At 38.9% G+C, this 19058-nt stretch overlaps 1 protein-coding gene across 5 annotated transcripts in view; it reads left to right on the top strand.

The window, feature by feature from the left end:
• Positions 1-3882: 3882 nt before the first annotated feature.
• The window catches only part of st18 (ST18 C2H2C-type zinc finger transcription factor), a 42407-nt gene continuing 27231 nt past the window's right edge, over positions 3883-19058 (top strand). For 2 of the 5 annotated variants that reach the window (XM_084368658.1, XM_084368657.1), the window contains exons 1-2: positions 3883-3970; positions 4984-5158. In XM_084368658.1, coding sequence (XP_084224784.1) covers positions 3917-3970; positions 4984-5158 — 229 coding nt within the window. In that variant the 5' untranslated portion in view covers positions 3883-3916. Of the gene's footprint in view, positions 3971-4983; positions 5159-12875; positions 12947-13116; positions 13340-17508; positions 17624-19058 lie in introns of those variants that run through there. The other 3 variants (XM_084368661.1, XM_084368659.1, XM_084368660.1) reach the window with 3 other exon arrangements.

Raw genomic sequence — 19058 nt, 5'->3', positions numbered from 1 at the left:
CAAAATCTGCTGCCAAAGTCACTCAAGTCTCATTGTACTGCAGGAGGGGAAGAATGAAATGTTTATGCGGAGGGGAATGCAAATGCTAAATGTGAAATCAAACTATGGGACCAATAAGGGATCAGAATAACTTTGCCAGGTTTTATTTTTAGCCCAGTTGCAATGCTAGCTTTGTGAAACACTCTTCAGTTTAGCCTCTGTGCATCTGTGTGCTTAGGTTTGTACTCAGAGGAGAAACGCCGCTCCGATTTTACTAAAACATTAAAACCGTAGATTGTTTATTTTTGCAGGTAGTTATAAGGGAACACGGTCCGATTCAAACATGCCGAATATTACTTTAATTACACCATAAACAGCCCGCCTGGTCGAGGAGAATACCTGAATATGAGGCTGTTTGTCTCTGTTAATATTCACTATCAAATAACCGGCAGATCAAAAACTGCTCATCAAATCCTCATCGTTTTACATCACTTGAATATTTTTGGATTTCACTGTTAGAAAAGCTATGGTCTCAGGTCAAAGGAATAGCCCCTTGGTTTGCATATTAAAGAGGATTTGCTAGACCTCTGTTAGCCATGCATCCCCATGCAGGCAGGTCTCCAGGGGGCCAGCAGGGCCCCACAGACGGGCAACTAGGGGGCCAGGTGACCCTGTCTCTGAGGTTAGCAGGAAACACTAAAGAGGGATGGGCAGGGAGCTGAGGAGCCACTGAGTGCGAGTGTGCAAGGCTGGTGATGGCAGCTGTCAATGGTTTGGAAGGAGAAGCAGACAGATTGTGCGTTCTGTTGGTGCAGCCAGTTCGCCACCTGGCAGGCTTTTCCTTGTTAGAACTTCTTGCTGTTTCTGTTCTCATCAGAGAAATGTTTTTCCTCTTATCCTCTGTGTTCAGGGGGAAGTTAAATTTGTCAAAATGTTTAAAGATGTTTAGCGAAAAATGCAATTGTTTAAAGTGCGTCCTGTGCATTCTGCGCAGTCCCCGCTGCTCTTGTTTTGTGATTAGACGCAGTTAATAAAAAGGAGCTATATTTATGAATGTGAACCTTTTCTTTGGATGACGAGCAGCATAATCAAGATTTAAAAAAAAAAAAAATCGATTACACACCAGAATTAGACGACGTTAGAGAGCGCGCCTCGTGAGTGCTGACCCCGTGCTGCGTTATTCGACTGTTTTTTAAGAAAGGGGATGTGTTTTAAGGGGCAGGATTTACTTCAATAATCTGTAACTTTCAAATCCCATCACAGCCGTAAATACTGCTCCATGTCGTTCAGTTGTTAAGAAAAAAATGCAAACGTAAAGCATGAACAGCTTAAAAGTACATTTAAAAATCAAATTTGGCAGCGAGTCCTTGTTCCAACAGGATTAAAAAAAAAGTCTTTCATTTGATATAAATATATGCAAAGAGAGTGGTGTGGTGATCTGGGTGCCAGAGGTGGCGCTTTACTCTGGATATTCTGGCTTGGGCCTGTAAGGGACATAAATTAACATGAATTAACACATGCATGCAATAAGAAAATAATTAATTCAAGTTATCAGTCACCTCTTCCATTCCAGGAATCTGATTGACAAGATAAAGTAATGTGCAAACTGCTTTTCAAAGCTAACAGCCTGGAGCACCCCTCCTATTAGTTAGTCATTCCCTCAGTATCACACCCGGAATCTGTCATTTCACAATTTTCTCCTATAATGCATATGTGCCGCTCTCACCACTCCACTACAGCAACTGCCATCTAACAAGTTGACACAGAGAATGATACAATTCACGTCCAGTATTCAGTTCCATATACAGCAAGCATCTGAGGCAGACGGGTCAAGAATATGGTACATTCTGTTCTCTCTCAAAATTGCTTTTTCCAGGACTCTAGAGAAGCTACATGAAGCTCCCATGATATCCTTCAAACACCTAAAATGGTTTTTTTAAGGATTTTAAACACTCACCAGGTGTAAAAATAGGTTGTATCAATGAAATTATGCAATGTCTCCTGTGTGAATAGTCATACTTGTCTAAAGTTTTCATTTTTACAATCATTAAACCGACATATCTGTTAAGATGCTTTATCTTTTTACATGAAAGACCACATAACACATGGAAATCACAATGATATGTACATTCACAGATAGCATACACGTAGCTTAGCATTCACAAGCATGTTTTCATGAAACATGTTTTGAATGTGGTCTTTATATGTCTCATATGGTATATAATATTTCCAAATAAAATGTATCTTGGAAAAAACGTTTTTAGCCAAGAATATAAGGTGCAGTGCTACAAAAAATAGGTTAGGCTAACATTACATTACAAGGAATCCCCGGTGGTGTGTGTTTTTGAAGCGATAATGCCCTTTAAAAATGTTATAATCTGAACAATCATTGTAGAAATGAATTTCAGTCGGTGCTCGAACTTGATAAATAGGTCAGTTAAAACATTTTAATCTTTTAACATCTCTGCTATGCTAGTTAGCATAGCCTTTTCGCACTGGCATAGCAAAAAAAAGGGCACCATGAGGATGCATAGGCTATTTTTTAATGAACATCATAATATACTCAAAAAGATAAAGAAAGATTTTTTTTAAGATATGTAAAGCAGCTGCGAGTATAACTATAAAAAGGTCAGTAAGCACCTGCAGTGTTAGCTAGCATAGCCTTTTTGCACTGGTATAGCAAAACAAAGAGCACCCTGGGGTTATGTATTTCTTAATGAACATCATGATGTTCTCCAAAATTCTTCTTTTTTAAAAATACAAAAATGTCAATATGTGTAATTCGAACAACTGTCAGTATAGACTTGAACAACGTTTGATAAATAGGTAAGTAAGCAAAGCCTCTTGATTTGGTGAAAGGTTGTCTCCTGTGTTAGCTAGATTAGATTTGTGCTAAAGTGTATCCAACCTGGTTGTTTCATCCATGACAGCTTTAATTTTCTTCGGTCCTTTGCATTTTTCCTGTCAACACAGCTTTACTTTTACTAATTTGGTTCGGTACGTTGACAGCAATTCTTGAGCTGACTGAGTTTACTTCATGTTAAATTGAGGTAGTTAGCAAGCTTGTTAAGCCAGCTAGGAAGAAGGTTAGCTAGTTAGTAAACTTGTGTATGCAAGTTTGCTTTGGAATTAGCTTTATTTAAATAAGCACTATTGGTATTATATATTTTGTGACAGCTTTTAATTGTGCTTAATTAATATTATCTGGGTCATTGCTTCAATAATAATTCGATTAATTTGGTTAGCAAGCTTGTAAAAGCAGCTAGGAGGTCAGTAGCTAGTTAGTAAGCCTGTGTATGCTAGTTAGCATCAGAATTTCTAATTGGCTTTATCTGAATTAGCTTCATAGGTGTTAAATTTTTGCCAAAGCTAAATTTGTATCTTTAATTGTGCTTAATTTATAGTATCTGGGTTTTTGTAAGATTAACAATTTTATTTTTGTGTGCTTTGTTAAAATCTTCATCATACATGTCAGTAATTTAAATTGTTTTATAGTAGAGTATTATATTGCTATTAAATGAGCTTGCAGAAAGTATTAGTTTGCCAACATGATAATGTACAGTAGTATGACCAAAGGAGCTGAAGGGAAAAGCAAGCTGCAAACCAAAAAAAAGCACACTTGTCCAATTTGGGTAGAAAGAAAAAAAAAGCACCAGAGGAGGATAGTGTGCACAAAAGTTGTTCTGTTGCCCGTGAGTGTGGTGTCAGCCGGTCCCAGTCCCTGTGGCCCTCACCGTGCACTGTGCAGGCCTGACGGGAAACTGACTGCAGCTCAGGACATGGCCTCGTTTGTTCACGGTCCCCCCTCTCTGAAAAGAGTTATGCTGTCTGTTTTGAATGGACAGCGTTTTTCTTTGTGTGCTCGATCAAAACAGAGGGCAAAGTTAGTCAGCAAGTTGCATAGCTTCTGCATTCTGATTCTTCAAGCCTCTTTTGTATGAAGTTTAGCACAATGTTTTACACTGTGTTTGACCTGAATGGCATGCTGGAGGTAGGAATATTTTTTTCCCTACTACAAAATAGAAAGAGGTAGAATGTGATTTCTGCTGTCAAATATTACTCGTGCATGTTTCTACTGTAGAGCTAAACGTAAAAAAGATGATCACATGGGGTTAAAAAACTCAGCTGTAATACAGAAAATGACAGAGTGCTGTGTTGCTGAAATATTTATATGCTTTTATCTGATCTATTTCCTAACCACAAGGTATTTGCCTGTGAATCCCTGGCACTTTTGATATTACCTGAAGGCAAATGGTATATAGATTTATACAAGTTATTTACAACAACAGCCAAGCCATTCCTCTGGAAACTAGGCTGCAGATCAAAGGATTGTTTTGATCTCTACTTAGCATATTTGTTTAACCTAGCCAGTGATTCTGAAAAGTGCACAAGCTTTTCGGTGATATGCAGAGCACCCTTTATCCGTCTTTTTCTTCTGTTAGCTCTGGATTTAAGTACTTTCTGTATTTAGGAGACAACTGGATTTGCCAGCTTTTGAAATTTAGTTGCCCACTGCTAGCAGTCTTGGCACTCAGAAATAGATAACTAGGTATGTTCCACTGCTAATCCTGATCGGCCTTGTAATAGTATTTGTGGACTGTACAGCACTCAATTAGGGCATAATGTGCTATTTTTATTTCCTTTAAGTTGGATTAAATGTGAAAACATGTTTGTTTTTTTCCCTCCAGTTTCCATCTACTGTTTACTGTGTGGGTACTTTGCAAAGTATTGTTTTATACTGTTTCAATCAGTAGCACACTCTCCACACAGGATTGCAAAATGTCAGGAGAAAAACAATGTCCAAGCGCTCTCTAAAAAAGATGCCAGGGCAATCAGGAAATTTTCTGGAATGCTTAAGAGAATGCATATGCACACAATGCCCTAATTCTCCCTTACTTTGGGTTTGGGAAAGATGAGCCCAGGTTTATTGAGAGCCAAAAAAGGGGGCAGATGGCTCACAAGAGGGATAAACCTGGGAAGTCATGCTGTAAATGTGTTTTACAGAAAACAATGAAAGGAGCGGACAAAGCGATTGTGGCAAAGTCCTTTGGAAAATGGAAAAGCAGCTCTCTAAGGTCCAGGACCATGGAGAAGCCGGATGAGCCGTCCGAGGAGAGTAAGGAGGAGAGCCTTTCCAACTGCACCTGTGAAGCCCCCCAACTCGGCAAGAAACCAGTCGGTAAAAAAGTACCTTATTTTCTTATTTCAAGTCCATTCATACCGCTGTGTCTCTCAGCATATTTTTTTTTTCTTCTTATGGCAATGTTAATTATTACTGCAGTGACTTGTTTTTTTTTTTTATTTATTATTTTTTTTCCATTTGACTCTCTGGCCTGCCATATCCGGTGAACAAACAAACCACATTGTTGGGCAGGAGAATTCCTTTTGAGGGAAAGTGTGTCTCCGATGATACAGTGTTGCCAGAAAAAGACAAAGCAAAAAATAGCAAATACAAAAACAGTCACAGGTGCATGGGAAAAAGAGAGAACCGAGTGAATGGTCACTGCGGTCCCCAGGAGGTCTTTCAGTGTTAGCCAGTGCGGTGGGTGGACTTCTGACAAGGACGTTGGTTAGCAGCCAGGTGGAGTGTGTAACTGAGAATGCCTCTGTTTATTCTTTTCACATGCTAATGTGGCTCCTATGTGACTTTAATGCGGCAAAACTTTTTCTTCGAGTTAACATTTTTGTTGTTGCAATACCTGCTCTTGTATCACAGCAGTGGGGCTGATTCAAAGGCTCCACGCTCTTTTATATGGGTTTGGGTCCGTGCCAGGGAGAGAGATATATTAAGCTTTACTGTATGTAAAGGAAGATTTTTTTACACGGGCCGAGTATTTTCACTGCAAACAGGTTACAAATTTAGCTTTTATAATAATGAGTGAGACATTGTCAGTATATGTGTTAAAACTATTATATGAGACGTTTTTTTACATTTAATTCATGTGCATTGACGTCATTATGGAGTCCTGGAGGAGGCGGTTTATGTGGAGATAAAGCAAAATGCTCTAACAAAAGGGACATATGGCTGTTTTCTTTATAATAATTTTATTTTATGTGGCATTTGGCTCTCATCTTATTTGAAGAGTTAGTCTATTCAGTTCCATATAATGTTAAATGTGGGCTACAGTATCGTAAAGATTTATTTATCCCTCTTTAAAAAACTAAAATTAGGCTTCTGACACGCTGCAATGAAAGACTACATGAGGGCCCAAGTTCTGAGCAAATGCACCCCTATGTGGACAAAGTAAGAACAGTGGGGGTATTTAGATGAAACAAACAGGCTTCTGTCCTCTTTCCTATGCTGCTATCTAACTTGTTAGTGTAATAAGCTATCAATATTGTGGTAAACAAACTCTAAAATATATCTTAAGCTTTCATTAGTGGTTCACGAGCCAGCCTAATGTCTAATCCAGGAGCACAGCGAAAGCAATATGGCCTCACACTATGGGTCTTTTCCATACCTTGTAGTGTACAATCTGTAAATAGCTTAAAAGGCACTGCATCTGCCATCTGCACTTCTAGGAACTCTTCTGCATAGCCATTAAAACAAGCTGTCTCAGAGGACATCATTCGTATTTCAGCCTCAACCCTGAATTACTGTGTGTTCATTATAATTATAAGGGAGGAGTGTTGCCAGGCTAGCCTGCAGAATGCCAGGTGCACACTTCCATAATCTACCATTTTAAACAACTCAGAGCATTAACAACAGTATCTACATGCTATTCAGCCATTAGTTCACTTTGGCTTTCATGCTAAAAAACTCACTCAATCAGTCATCCGAGCATTTTTTTTTTTGTGTGTGTGTGTAATGCCGCAACACACATACAGGAAGAAAGTGCAATACTTTGTAGTGTTCCATTTTCCTAAGCCTGCTTAGGTTATGTGACTGAGCCATGCCGCTGTGTGAAATTTTATCCCGATACTGGCACTGTATCCTTGTGAGGGAGTCTTGTAAAATAGGTTTACTTAGCGCCTTTGCTGGCATTTTCCGAAGATAGCAAATGCACAAACACTGTCCATGATCGGATTAACTGTTCAACAAAATGATGTAACTCTTTGTCTTTCTTGTGTGGCATAGGTTTCTCTGCTTAAGTTTAGTGGTCATCCACAAGAGAATAGAAACATTTTTCAAATCCAGTCACATCATTATAATCCATATATTATGAATATAATAGATGACAGCCTCGGTTAGTCATCCTTTGTCACAGAAATGTGACATGCGACTGCCCCAGAGAGAATCACACATATCTGAGAATATTCACTAGATTTCTTCCTGATACGGTCTCAAACTGCACAACAACAGTCCTTAATTAACACAAGTCCTAATTTGTAAGGCATTTAATTTTGAACTTAGCCTGATGTTCCTCTCCAGTGTTGAGGCACGGGATTTAAATTGCATGTGATAAGTGTGAAAGATTTTTTAAAGCATCCATGTAAAGTATAAAATACGCAATGCCAAGTACACAGAGAACATGAATTTTTGCACCTGAGGACATAAAGCTATACATCCAGAGTCACAAGGTGTGTCAAGACCAAATGTTAATTACACAATTTATGACAGAAATCAGTTGAAATATCTCCATGGATCTCGCTTATTTACATTTTAATTACTACTATTACTTATTCTTATTTTTTGGATGTGACCATAGCAAGCCCAATTCCTCCCCTACACTAGAAAGAAGCAAAATGACTGTTTTCCACTGGAGGTTTAGATGCTTGTTTATCACTTTTAAATACCATCATCTTTGCTGAAATCCCCTCTCAAAAGAACCTTTCACTTGCTGGAATAAATTCAAATTAAAATTTAAATCCCTCTTTGCATTTCTTCAGCCTTTTTTAAAATAGCTGCCTCCTTTTAGAAAGCTGTTTATGTAGTGATCTGTTCATAATCCAGTTTGTTTCTCAACAGCGAAAAACACAGAAATCGTATTATCACTATCTTGGAGAGATGATGCGAGAAATCAGGAAGTATAAATGTCTGGATCTGTGGAAGTTTTCAAAGTTGTAAAGCTGAAGAATATGGCAAAAGCCTTTCAATAAAGTAGTCTGTAACACTGCAATTTGACTTGCAAATATACAGAAATATAAAGTACATTGTGCTGCGATAACTCACAAACATTTCACCAACCTTGAGCAGAGCTAATGTAGAGATAGACAATGTGTGCTCGTTCAACAAATGCACCACATCTTGCCGTGTTGCAGACAACATGTAGACAGTTTTTTCACATATACTGTAGAGACGTGGCTCATCAGAAATGTTGATGCGTGTGACATACAGCTATTGAAGTGAGAATTGGAAGATTAACCCTTGGCACCGTGGCTGACAAGTCATGCAGATCTCGTAAACAGCTCTTTCTAATCTTAGGAGGTGCTCACCTTCCAACATACTGAGGAAAACAATATCTAATCAGAAATGTAACAAATACAAACAGAAAAAAAGCAGACATTTACATGCAATGCCTTTTGATAACAATCCATTTCAGATGTAAAATGACACAGAAGAGGCCATAGGGAAATTTAATTTGCTCAAGCTAGATTGGATTTATTGTTTGGAAACAAATTATAATTGTGTCTCCAGAAAGTTAACCAAGATCTAAACAAAAGGAAATCAATGACCCACCCCCATTAATCACTCAAACGCAGCTACTTGTGCTGAAGAAACTTACTTCATAATCAATTTCTTTGTTTTGCACAAAGGGCATTTGCATTTTAGTTCATGTCAGCAAGCTTCCTGTATCTGGCGCAATCAAAAATTGCAAGCCATCCACATTAATGGAGTTTTTTCTATTTATTCAAGTGCATATCTCTGAATACTCAAGATGATTTTTAGCTTATTATGCAAACTACCCCACAAATACTTTGAAGACAGAAAAAAAAAATTCCTGTTAAGTGGCAGACTTAACTTTTCTGATGCTTCTCATGCTGCCAGTGTCACGGTAAAACTGTTTTTTTTCCGTACGCTACATCATCTGAGACAAATTTTTCTTTTAGCTTTAATGAGTAACAGCCGACCAATATCTACTCCTTAGGATCTTGCAATTGAGCCCCCACAGCACTTCTGAGACCAGACAGAAATGCCTCCTGTTAGTTGTGTCTAGACATACTATTACGGCCACCAAGGTCATTATCAAAGCACGCATTATACACACCTGTTACCATTGTTTAGATGCTCGTTTTCTTGGCTGAACATCCAAGCTCCTATCTGGCCATTTATAGGCGTGTCTGCTTCATTGTCTGCCCGCCTGAGTAGAAAAGATGGGCAGGGACCCCCAGAGACGCCCAGATCTGGACCTAACCTCTCAATGACACAACACAATGAGTGCACGGCCTGTGGACTACAAAAGCCAGCCATCGACTGACCGGTCATGCATTGATTTCTTAGATGTAAGCAATCATTTGAGGGCAGGGGATGTAAGGGACCAGTAGTGACCACTTATGAGTGATGCTTTTAGTTATTACTGATTAGATGGATGATTTAAACATATAGTTATATTAAAAAAATCCACATTTATGTAGATCCATGTGGTTTTAGGAATGACCTGTGCACTTGTGCAGCCTTATTTGTGATTTGTACATCACAAAAGTCAAAGTCGGTCACCTGTCACATCTTGAAAATCTGGATCTTTAGCTTGTTATCTATGCTCTCGTCTAAGGGGAGTGAATGTAGAGAGCAAGTAGTCGACCCATGTGCTCTAACTGATACTTTTCATAAGGTAAATAACCTGCAATTATACTGATAATTAATAAAGACAACCATTTAAATCAATTATATTTGTGGAAACAGCTGACTTTTACTTCTCTGCATGAGAAATAGAGCCTTAAATGTTTGGTTACCTGTCACTTCTAGTAAAACTGTGTCACTGGCCAATAACCAGCTGGGCATCATATATACGATGTATACCGTTATCATGATATGAGACTAGGGGTGTCGCAATATCGCGATACTCACAACAGCGATATTAAAAAACAAATATTGATGTTGTGTTAATAATAAACATATGATAATGTAGTGTGATTACAGTTAAGTGGTTTAATTTTCTGAACTTACCTGTTCCACTTGTTCTTAGTCACTATATCCACATTACTGATGATTATTTATCAAAAATCTCATTGTGTTAATATTCATTGCAGTACCAACAGTCATCCCTATACCACTGTGGCAATTTAAATAGTCTATCATGGTATGATATGAGAAATATCTACAGATATAGAGATATATATTGTGTAACGCAGTATTATTTGAGGTTTCATATTGACCAGCCCCGCCAGTTAGTCACTTTATTTGTTTTTGAGGACTTCCTGATCATGTTTTACCCCACAAGAGGGAGATTTAGTGACTTTTGGACAATAACAAATTCGGATATAACAGAACCGATTTTCCAAAGGCATCCATATAAAGCAGATAAGGTTTGGATAGGTTTGAGGCCTATATTTGTCCATAAAACACTTGATACGTTATTGAAGTGTCTTCAAAGGACACTGAATAAACATATTGTAAGGTTGCCCACGGTCACACACACAAATCGCCCCAAAGGGGATTGCTGGGAAGTAATCTAATCATTTCTTTTAACTGAGACACAGTGACATGCAGTGTAGATAATGATCCCCATGAAAAATGTACTGTATTTTCAAAAGAATATTCCCTGTCTGCTGACATTAACATAAAGATAGTTCTACATCCTGGAGCCATATCAACAACATGTACTTATGTTTGGTTCCTTGTATTTGCATATGCAAATATTTTTTTTAAATTTTAATTCAGTCCTTTTATGTGACTTTCTGTGATGAACAAGCGGCATCAAGTGGTTGCACAATGAGGGTTCAGTACCACCAAGAAGAAGCATTTGTGTCATTTTCGACCAGGCTTAAAGCATTATAGCCGAAATTAACCACAGTTTAATATAGATTTTTACACGTCTATCATATTCAATGGCACAGTGTGAATGTGCATTGTTGTTCGGGTGTACGGGCTGCCATGCGAAATTAGTCGCGTTGCTTTGTTGAAATCAAGGGGCGGGGTGTTGGAGTGAGGGGGTTTGTTGAAGTTATACTGCTGACATTTTGATCCCGCAGTGCATTAGAAGAATTCAGTTAAACATATTTGTGTAGGTTTCACAGGAGGAAGGTATAGTGCTCAAAACAACAGGGTGCTGTGACCCTTCACTTTGCTTACATAATTTGCAGCAGAATGCGAAAAGCTTTTAGACACAGATGTGACCCATTGTAATACCCTTCTAAATGCAATCAAACACTTTCTACAAATATGAGCAGGACTTTTTAAATGTGAACCCTTGTTTGACATGTAATTTTGTCCAACCCACTCCTCTTTCATTTCTCCATCAGCTCTCTCCAGTTATGCCCACATTTTCAGTTGATGAAATAGCTTGACAAAACACTAGTTTATGTTTTATGCCTGCTCTCTCTCTCTCTCTTTTTTTTTAAAAACAGATTTGAACAGATGTTAGGGCCAAAAGAAAATGTTACATTTTGTAATGGCGGCGTGGTGTTAGTCTTCAATATGTTGCTCTCCCACAATTTGTCAAGATTGCTTTTACATGAGTTGATTCTTTTTGTGTATTCTTCTGACGTCTATAGCTCAGGACACGAAATAATCATCCCCAGAACAAGCTTGTTGTGTCCCCGCAGCAAGATTGTCTGCATCAGCAAACAAAGAACATGTTATTTGATAAGATGCTTAGATTGTTGATTCTTTTACTTTCATATGTTTATATGATTATCAGGCACAAATCGTGCAAAAAAAAAAGAGGGGGGAAAAACTGAGCAAGTCTACTCTCTTTGTATGTCTCTTTCACAGTGTACCATGAATTGGCTCTTGAAGACAGTTAGAAATTAGACTTTCAAATGAGGCATTAAACAAGGTGATGATCAACTGCCAAACCTTAAGTAATGATATTCTCCATCCTCAAGTCCCCAGCCTTGCATAACCAAATGCACAAATCACAGAAAAAAGAACTGAAAATACATTATTATTACATATTGTGTTCACACGTCAGTCCCCGGGGACTGGGGGGGACATCACCGACAGATAAGCATGTTTGGGTGGCCTCTACCATCAGCTGGGGAAGGGCTCCGCTTGGATCTTGAGGGGCGAGGGGGGGCCCCCTCATGGGTATCACTTATTTTAAATCCTGAGCCACACCATACCGCCCCCCCCCTTCCCTCTTTTGCCCCCCTCGCCCCAGGCTCCACCCAGAAGTGTGGTTGCCTTTGTCATTGTAATCTGGCCCTGTTTGCTAAACGCTTCCACTGTTTACTCTCTGCTATAGGGGCTTGTATGAACAGGAGTCAGCAGGACGCAGGGTGACATCACTTTGGCTGGGGGGGTGTTTGAAAAGCTGCATTTGTGATTTCTCGGGGCCCCCTTTCTTCTTTTATTCCCCCCCCCTCCCCGTCTCTATCCAGGCCTTGTCGAACGCATGAGCTAACTCAGGAGGCTAACATGGCCTACAGGGAGGAATTACACCTAATTACTTGAATAACAGCAGCCTTCCGTAGTCACCAAAAATCATTTCCAGGTCTCTGCCTTTTACTGATAGCCAGACTTCTTGTGACAGAGAAGCCCGGACAAAAGCTTTTACATTCAAATGGTCCAGGAGAAATGAAACAGACTGACAGGTACAAACATTATAAAGGGGGGGAAATCAAATTAACAGACAAGGATTTCATATCATCTATTTTTGTTGTTGCCGTAGCGATAAAGTCGCAGACATTGAAACTGGTCTGTTGAGCCATTGTTATCATCCCTGGCCATCTGCTGCTGAGGAGTGACATTCCCTCTCATTTGCATGATGAGTGATGTATGAGGAGCTTGGGAGGGCATATGCCCCGGTCTTATGACAAAGCAAGTGAAAGTTTTTTTTTTTTTTTAAACACATAGAGCAAGGATCGATATATGAATAAGGCTGAAACGGAGGAAGAAAAAAAAATATTTTTTTTAAAATCACCTGTGAGTATATGTGCACGTGTGTGTTTGCCTGCATGTATGTAGCATTTTCAGTAAATCTGTGGTGTCTGTGCGTGTGTCTGTGCGAGTGTACGCGCGCATGAGTAGAGGCTAGTGCGCGCATCTGCCTTCTTGTGTGCCTGTTTGTGTGTTTTGCGGATGTGGGAGTAGAGCGAGGAGGGGGGTTGGTGGCTGTTGATGTGCAAATGTGCATCATGTTGAAGGGCTGTGAATGGGGAGGTGTGACGTAAAAAGGGACCCGAACGCAGGTGCTTATCTCGAGGCTGTCAAAGGCACAGTATGTCATATTCCTGGGGACTACCTTTCAAAGCCACAGCACCAGCTCAGCTATCAAGAGACTGGGAGAAAATCAAACTTTTTGGATCACAGCACTAGGTTGGTGTCAAAGTTCTTTTTATTTAAAATACTGTCAGTTTGGTCAGTGTTTATCACCACTGATACTCTGTATCGCATATGTGAACGACAAGCCTTTTAGCTCACGCTGATAGACGCTGTCATGTGAAATCCAAAACAGGGGCTGAAACGTACAAGTGTTGGAAACTTACTTAGATTTACAGAGATTTACTCAGCAGCTAAACTTGTGTTCTGTGGATTTTACAAGATTATGTGAAACAGTATTATTCTGGCAATTGTCTTGAACTGTGTCAGGGAGTATTTGGGGAAAAAAATACTGCACTGGTGGTGAACATTGTTTGCTTGATACAAATCAGTGTTCTTAAAATCTTTGCTGGAAAGCGAGCGCAGCTTCTGTCCAGGTTTCAGACAGTTTGAGAGGAGATTAAATGGCTCGAACTGTTTTTTGAGAGGCATGACCTATTTTTGATCATCCAGATAGCATGAGATACTGTCTATCTAGATTAAATTCACAGCATTTGTGTGGAGTATAAGCTTGTCTTAGAGGAGCACATGTTCGTATTGTGTGCAGAGACAAAGCATTGTCAGGTTGCCTGTGGCTTTGACAGTGACAGCTGTACATACAAGACCACTGAGCCTAATGCACTTAAACATTGACTCTGTGTTCCAATAACATATTTGAACAGTCGGTGAAGTATTTTATTGCATCCTGTTCTGGCTTTCTTGTAATTGTGGCAAAGTTTGAAAACTATATGCTAATGTTGAGTGTAGTGTGATAGTAAAATTATCTACAAATCAGCTTTTGTGTTATACTTAGTGGGAAAGTTTTAGATTTAAAGAAATTCAGCAGGGCCAAAGAAATACATTCTGTTCTGAATTTTTGTAATTATTTGCATTGTAACTGTGGCAAAGTTTAAAACTATATGCTAATTCTGAATGTTGTGTGATAGTAATACAGGCTACAAGTGAACTTTTGTGTTGTACGTGGGCAAGCCTTAGCTTTGAACAAATTCAGAGGGGGCAAAGCACTCGACAGTCTCCAGAGCAACTATTGATTTAGGAGAACGGATGCTGGTAGGAAAAGTTCATCATTTACTAGTAACTTGCGGCACACTAATGGCTCAGACTCTGCTTGATGACCCAACTTTAAGTTGATCACTGATAAACAAAAGTAGGATTTAATGAAAAAAAAAAAAAAAGCCAGAGCAGAGTTTAGGCCTGATTTAGTGGATGAACGTATAGTGCTCCTGACAAAATCACAACTTCAGTGTCTTTATACATTTTGATATTTATTCTCTCGAACAACAACAACAACAAAAAAATTAGCCTGGAGTCAAAAAAAATTGTGTAAACTAACAACATCTGCTATATCTTCCGGTTATATCTATCGACATGTTTTTCCAGAGACATCGTACTCTGTGATTGAGGTGTTAAATAATTTTTTATGTTTGGAGTATTTCAATGAAAAAAAAATTGAAATTTTTTAGTGGTGAAATAAATTAAAACGTCGGTTGACGTTCTGCTTGTTAGCCTCCATTTAATCACAACTCCATCAGCTTATTTCAACCAGCCTCGCATCTCTCTCAACAAACAAGAAAAGACCAACAAAAGACATTAGATAACGCAGCTTTGTGTAACACCGTCACATCTCGCTAATCCTGCGAAAAAAAGTTTGGCATGTTCTTCAAAGGTGATAACATATGAAGGCAGGACCTGTGAGCGAGGTTATAAAGTTGCACCTCTGCTCTTTGTTTTTAATTACAAAAGCAGCACAGACTATGGCAGGGATGTGTGGCAAAGCAGTGATAAGTAAGAGCCATTATTCCTCTCTGCTCCCCACCCTCCGCTTCAAAGCAGGATGTTAGTTGCTACACAACACATAAATGTAACCTCTGCTCGCCTCCAGGAACTGTCCATGGTACCTGCTGCCCAGCAAAACTGTGCTCACAAACTTAAAATTGAAATACACACTCAACTTCTGAGATAGAAAAACCTCTTTTCACCAATTTTTGCAAATAAATAAAATATATAAAGTTATTCAGGCTTTGGGATCTTTTCATTTCTAATTTTTAAATTGAATTGTAAATCGACTACCGTTGGGTGTCGACGATATAAACGACAAAATCGCACAGAAAAAAGCTGAGCATACATGTGAATCTGATACATATTGTGTTACCTGTTTTGTACCCTGCTCAAACTTCAGTTAGTTAATCCAGGAAAATGAATTATGTGGATTTAATTCAGCAAGGTCTCAGAAATGATCCATCTGCTGTTGAGCAGCTGGTGAAAGGATAAATGTAATTAATTACTTAACTTTTGAACAGTATTACAGAGAAAAACAGTGCTGTTTGTGTGTCCTCCTGGAAAAAATGTAAAGCAACAGTGTGATATATACCTTTCAAATTATTTTTTCTCTCTTTAGTTTTATTTTTAATTATCTATTCATGAAGTCTCTAGTAATTGTTGAAAATGACTCTTGTGTAAATGTATAATCCATGTATTTTTATGAATTTGTCACAATGGTAATATATCACTTTGAAATATTACTAATAATATTGCATAAATTAGATTTCAGCCTATAGTAAATTAAATATTATAATATATAATTAAGTGCGTAGAATTCTAGATAACCGTAATCCTCATTATATAAATTACATAGGCTTTCACTGTAATTTTAATTATTTCTTTCTGCTCTTTCCTTCAGAAGTGGACTGATCCTAACCAGACACTCTTATACTAACTAGGCATTTAGTGATCATTAGAACATTTTGAAAATCTTGATAAAACGTTCGTCGTGTGTTTTCTGTCTTAGTCGTACTTTACAGTAAAATTTCAAAATGTTAACGAGGTTGAGATTTTTCCAAAAAGATAATAAAACCCAAACGAGAAACCCTTTTGGTGAACAGTTATATTTGCTTGACAAGGCAAGACTATGAAATGTACCCAAATTAATATTACATGGGGGGTTTTTTTCTGCCTCTCTCGTTTTTTAAAAATATATTTCAGAATTTACCTTGATTGTAATGTACCTCATTGGCTGTGGTTTTGTTTGTTGGCCTAACTATAAAGGATCTGCTTATACCCTTGTGGGTTGGGAAGAATTAGGATTTATGAATTTATTTCCTCTGTTGTATTGTTTAAACAGCTTTGGTTTAGTTTTGATCCCTTCCTCTTGCCTTTGAGGCTGTTCCACGGTGTCAGCTGTTGACTGATAGTAAGAGAACTGCCTCACAGTGTGAATGAAAGAAAACTAGCGGTTGGTAAACACTGATAAGGGATAAATAGAAAGCGGTCAGGCAGAGATAGTTCTGTGGGAGCCCAGATTGTGTGCGGTCTGTTAAAATGAGATTCTGAGCCTGTCCTTTTTATTCTTCCTCCCCTCCCCTCCCCTGTGCGGCGTTTGTCTGGAAAATCTCCAGTGACCCGGCTCGGCAGTCCCAGGCTGCAGTATTCTCTTTTTGTATTTGTTTTGTTTTCTAACAAGGGTCAAGTTGGCCAATAGACATGTCCCTGATGCTTATAGACAGCTGTCATGACTTCAAGTGCTTACAATAGTTACATTTTGCATGGATTCATGGTTCTGCACCAACAAGCACTGCAGCAAGAGATTTGCTAAAAGAAACTAAATGTACACGATTTTATAACAACCGGTTTTCTATGCGCGTTTATTACCAACCGTCATATTATTTACCTCTTTAATCCTTTTTTCAAAAGCTGAGGAGCAGCACTTCCACATCCATCCATTCATCCATTCTTGCTACTGCTATTATCAAGTCAAGGCTACATGTATATATCACCAGGTTATATTAATTACAGTCACATAATTAAACATTTACACTCTCTTTACTGTAGACCCTGAGGAGTATAAATCTCACTTATCAACTGAAATCACTCTAAATGACCGTCTTATTCAATTCTTTTTAGCAGCAGCCTGTTCTTTCTAGTAATCATTGATATTTTCCTTTTTTTTTCTTTTTTTGTGGTTCTGGGGTGAATCTATCTTTTTCACCATGTGGTGTATTTACACAAAAAATAATTCAGCCCATTGTAGCCCAGCAGCTAATGAGATTGGTTGTTAAGTGAATGACACAAAGGCTACAAAAAAAAAAAAAAAAAAAAAGCTTAGCGTTTCGGGTGAATATCACAGTGTCCCTGCACACACACACACACACACACACAGCAACCAAACACACGCTCTCAGCAGCGAGACTCTGGACTACCCCTGTACCCCACCTCGACATCCTTCTGCTCCGTCTCCTCCCCGACGTCACTATGAGAGGCAAAACAAAGGCTAAAGGGGGCATGGTAAGTCGAGCTCGCAATTCTGCCCTGTCGGACATGTTAACATGAGTGCGTTTAGATGTGGGAGACAAGTGATGCTGTTTGTCTGTGTGAGGATGTGCTGTGCTGTGTAAGCCTCAGGCTCAGATAAGTAGCTTCATTGGAAGGGGTCAGTAACAGAGATGCTGTTTTATGTGACTCAGAATAAAATCACCATGTAGTACTTTACGTTTCTTAACTTCTGAATTGCTGCTAAAACTTTTTTTCTCTCCGTTTCTTTCGGTTAGCCACTCTCTTGCCTTGCACTTAATGTTACGTGCACTTGATGCTGGATTGTATCGGAGCTGTGACTTTTATCATCTTTGCGTCTGTGCCTGTATTGTTGTTGATCCTTGAGTACAGCTTGACTCAGTGTCGTCCAAGGATTTATCTAAAAATCACTGAAATGTATAATAGAGCATGACAGCACAAGACAGGATCCTGTTAAGCAGCCAGACTCAGTTTGTATCGATTGCTGAACTGTTAAAATACCCACTCAGAAGTGAATAGATGCTGTTTCGACACATTTTGAACACTGTGCAGATATCGTGTACCTTCCCCTTGGACTCCTCTTTTTGATCTCTGAATAGTAGCACTGGAGCATCATTAGTGATTGCTGTAATACAAAAAAAAAAATGTAAGTGCATTAGCTTATCATGCTCCACTGTCAGGCTGGAAAGTGGGTTAAAGTCCATCGCGTATATTAAACCCTGGACTTAAGTCAAATTTACATTTTGTTAAAGATTACTCCTTTTATTGATGCATATAATCATATTCATGGGCCATCTGCTGATTTGGCAAGCGTGGATCAAACTCACAAAACAGCCCTGCTAACCTTTTAAGTACAAAATAGTCTGGCTTAACTCTGCTCGCCCAGAAGTCTGTGTGTGCGTATGTATGTGTGAGTGTGAGAGATTGTATGGATATTGGATAATACTTAATTTAGATCCTCCAGGCTGCTCATGCCATATTTTATTTTATCATGATCGCTTTGGTAGCAAACCAGGGCTTGTGTTTGAACAACTGAGCAAATAATGTGTGTCTGACAATAAGCAAAGCAGAATCTTGGTATAAGGAATCTGATTAAACTCTTGACCACAGCTCTGAGTTTATACTCGTCACCATGGTCACGTGCAGCACTTCCACCTGGCTGTGATCGGCCACACGGGGCCTCACCTCTCGAGTGTAATAAAACACCACTTAAGGCTTTTCTAGTTATTTCCGATAACTGATTTAGCCCCGAACTATCTCCCAGTGTGTGTTTCACAGAAATAGGAATTCACCATTGGGCATCCTTACTGCACGAAATACTTATGTTCGACTCATTCCAAACAAAGCTTACGCAGATTGAGAATTCATATGCCAGAGGTAAATCCGAGTTAACACGGATTTATACTGGCATGAGTTAAAGGACTAGAGT

This window comes from Pagrus pagrus (assembly GCF_965226575.1).
Source record: "Pagrus pagrus genome assembly, chromosome: 12".
NCBI classification, from domain to species: Eukaryota; Metazoa; Chordata; class Actinopteri; order Spariformes; family Sparidae; genus Pagrus; species Pagrus pagrus.
Note: the sequence above shows the minus strand (reverse complement) of the source record. Positions and strands in the feature narration are given on the sequence as shown.